This window comes from Trypanosoma equiperdum (assembly GCF_001457755.1).
Source record: "Trypanosoma equiperdum strain OVI genome assembly, contig: ctg_239, whole genome shotgun sequence".
Taxonomy (NCBI): Eukaryota; Euglenozoa; class Kinetoplastea; order Trypanosomatida; family Trypanosomatidae; genus Trypanosoma; species Trypanosoma equiperdum.
In genome coordinates this window covers 1-1,511 of record NW_027124131.1, presented here as the reverse complement: position 1 = coordinate 1,511, position 1,511 = coordinate 1, and the positions used below count along the sequence as shown (strand labels likewise).

At 35.8% G+C, this 1,511-nt stretch overlaps 1 protein-coding gene across 1 annotated transcript in view; it reads left to right on the top strand.

Moving 5' to 3' along the window:
* TEOVI_000078800 (Trypanosome variant surface glycoprotein (A-type)/Trypanosome variant surface glycoprotein C-terminal domain containing protein, putative) overlaps positions 1–146 on the top strand; it is a gene marked incomplete at both ends in the record, with an annotated part of 1,440 nt that extends 1,294 nt beyond the window's left edge. The window contains one exon of the mRNA XM_067224133.1: positions 3–146. Coding sequence (XP_067080234.1) covers positions 3–146 — 144 coding nt within the window. The remainder of the gene's footprint in view (positions 1–2) is intronic.
* Positions 147–1,511: the final 1,365 nt, after the last annotated feature.

Here is a 1,511-nt window from a genome sequence, read left to right as displayed (position 1 = left end):
CAAACTGTGAAAAGGAAAATGAGGGTCAGAAACCGGGAGAGAAAGCTCATTGCGGTTGGATCGAGGATAAATGCAAAGATTCCTCTATTCTAGCCACCAAAAAATTCGCCCTAATGGTTTCTGCATTTGTGGCCTTGCTTTTCTAAAAGAAATTTCCCCCTCCCTCAACTTTTTCTTTGCTAAAATTTTCTGATATATTTTAACACATTAAAACTCTCCCGGACAGTTATTTTTTTGTGGCCGCCTACGTGCCCGTAATTTTATGACGGGTGAAATTTCTTTTTCCTTCTTTTTTGAAGTTCTTTATTGTTAGTTTTTTTAAAGGTTTTAGGCTTTTAAAGGTTTTTTGGATTTTTTGTCCAGAAACGGAAGCCACACTAACACAAAAAGAAGGTAGGAGGAAGGAGGAAAGACAGAGAGGTTAGGGATGGTTATTCGGGTTCCGGTTATGTTTGTTTCTCCTCTTACTAATGTTTTTTACTAGCAGTGAAGCGTCACCACTTTTGAGTTTTTTCTTAGCGATGCAACAGCTCCTTTTTTTGATGCTAACTCTAACCCTTATTCACGCAGCAGGCATCTTCGTCTTCATATTTTTCACCTGCTCTGTCGACCCGATTTGTTACTTTTTTGCTTTTGTGAATTTTAGTTGTGCATTTTGCCCTTCACGTGGCTTCAAATTTTTTAAGGATGGCGCGTGTCAGTTTCGCTGCGGGAAACGATTTGCTTTTAAAGGGAAAATTAAGGAAATAGGGAGACATTTGTCACCAGCAGATTATGACAATAAGCAATTAACCCTCAGTAGCACAATCTGTCGCTGGCGCCAGACGTCTAAAGCCGTTCAACTGCCATAGATGCGTTTTTAACGATGTCAGAGACAAATGTGGGTTGAAAAAGGAAGTGAAACAAGATCTAGAAAAGTAAGCCAAGAATCAGAAGGGAAAGATGGGAAAACTGACTGCTCTAACCACCAGGATCAGACCTTTTTTGAAAAAGAGAATGAAGCATTCCCAACTTCTGCTCCCTGCAAATGTGTTTGGATAACTTTTACACCAAAAACCAAGAGGGCAAACTTCCCAAATCTGAGTGACTCTCTTCCAGTTTTCCCGTCAATAAGAAATTGGCTCTGAGTATGGCTGCTGATTTGGTGAGTTTAATTTGATTATAAAAATTTTTGTTCACATTTATTAATTTTATGAAATTTTTTAATTTCTTCAGTGTTTTTCACTTTTTTTAAATTTAAAAACATTTGATATATTTTAACAGTTTTTCATATAAATCTCCACATTTTAAAAAATATGTGTGAACGTTGGTTACCGGTGCAAAGAATTACAGTAATAGAGTATGAAAAATGAGAGTTCATATGAAATTTTCTAATTTGGTTCATTTTCTGGTCTTGTGGATACTTTTTAAGGCTATAAAAGTGATAATAATGATGATAGGAGAGTGTATTGTGAGTGTGTGCATACTAATATTATAATAAGAGCAGTAATGATAATAATAATAATAATAAT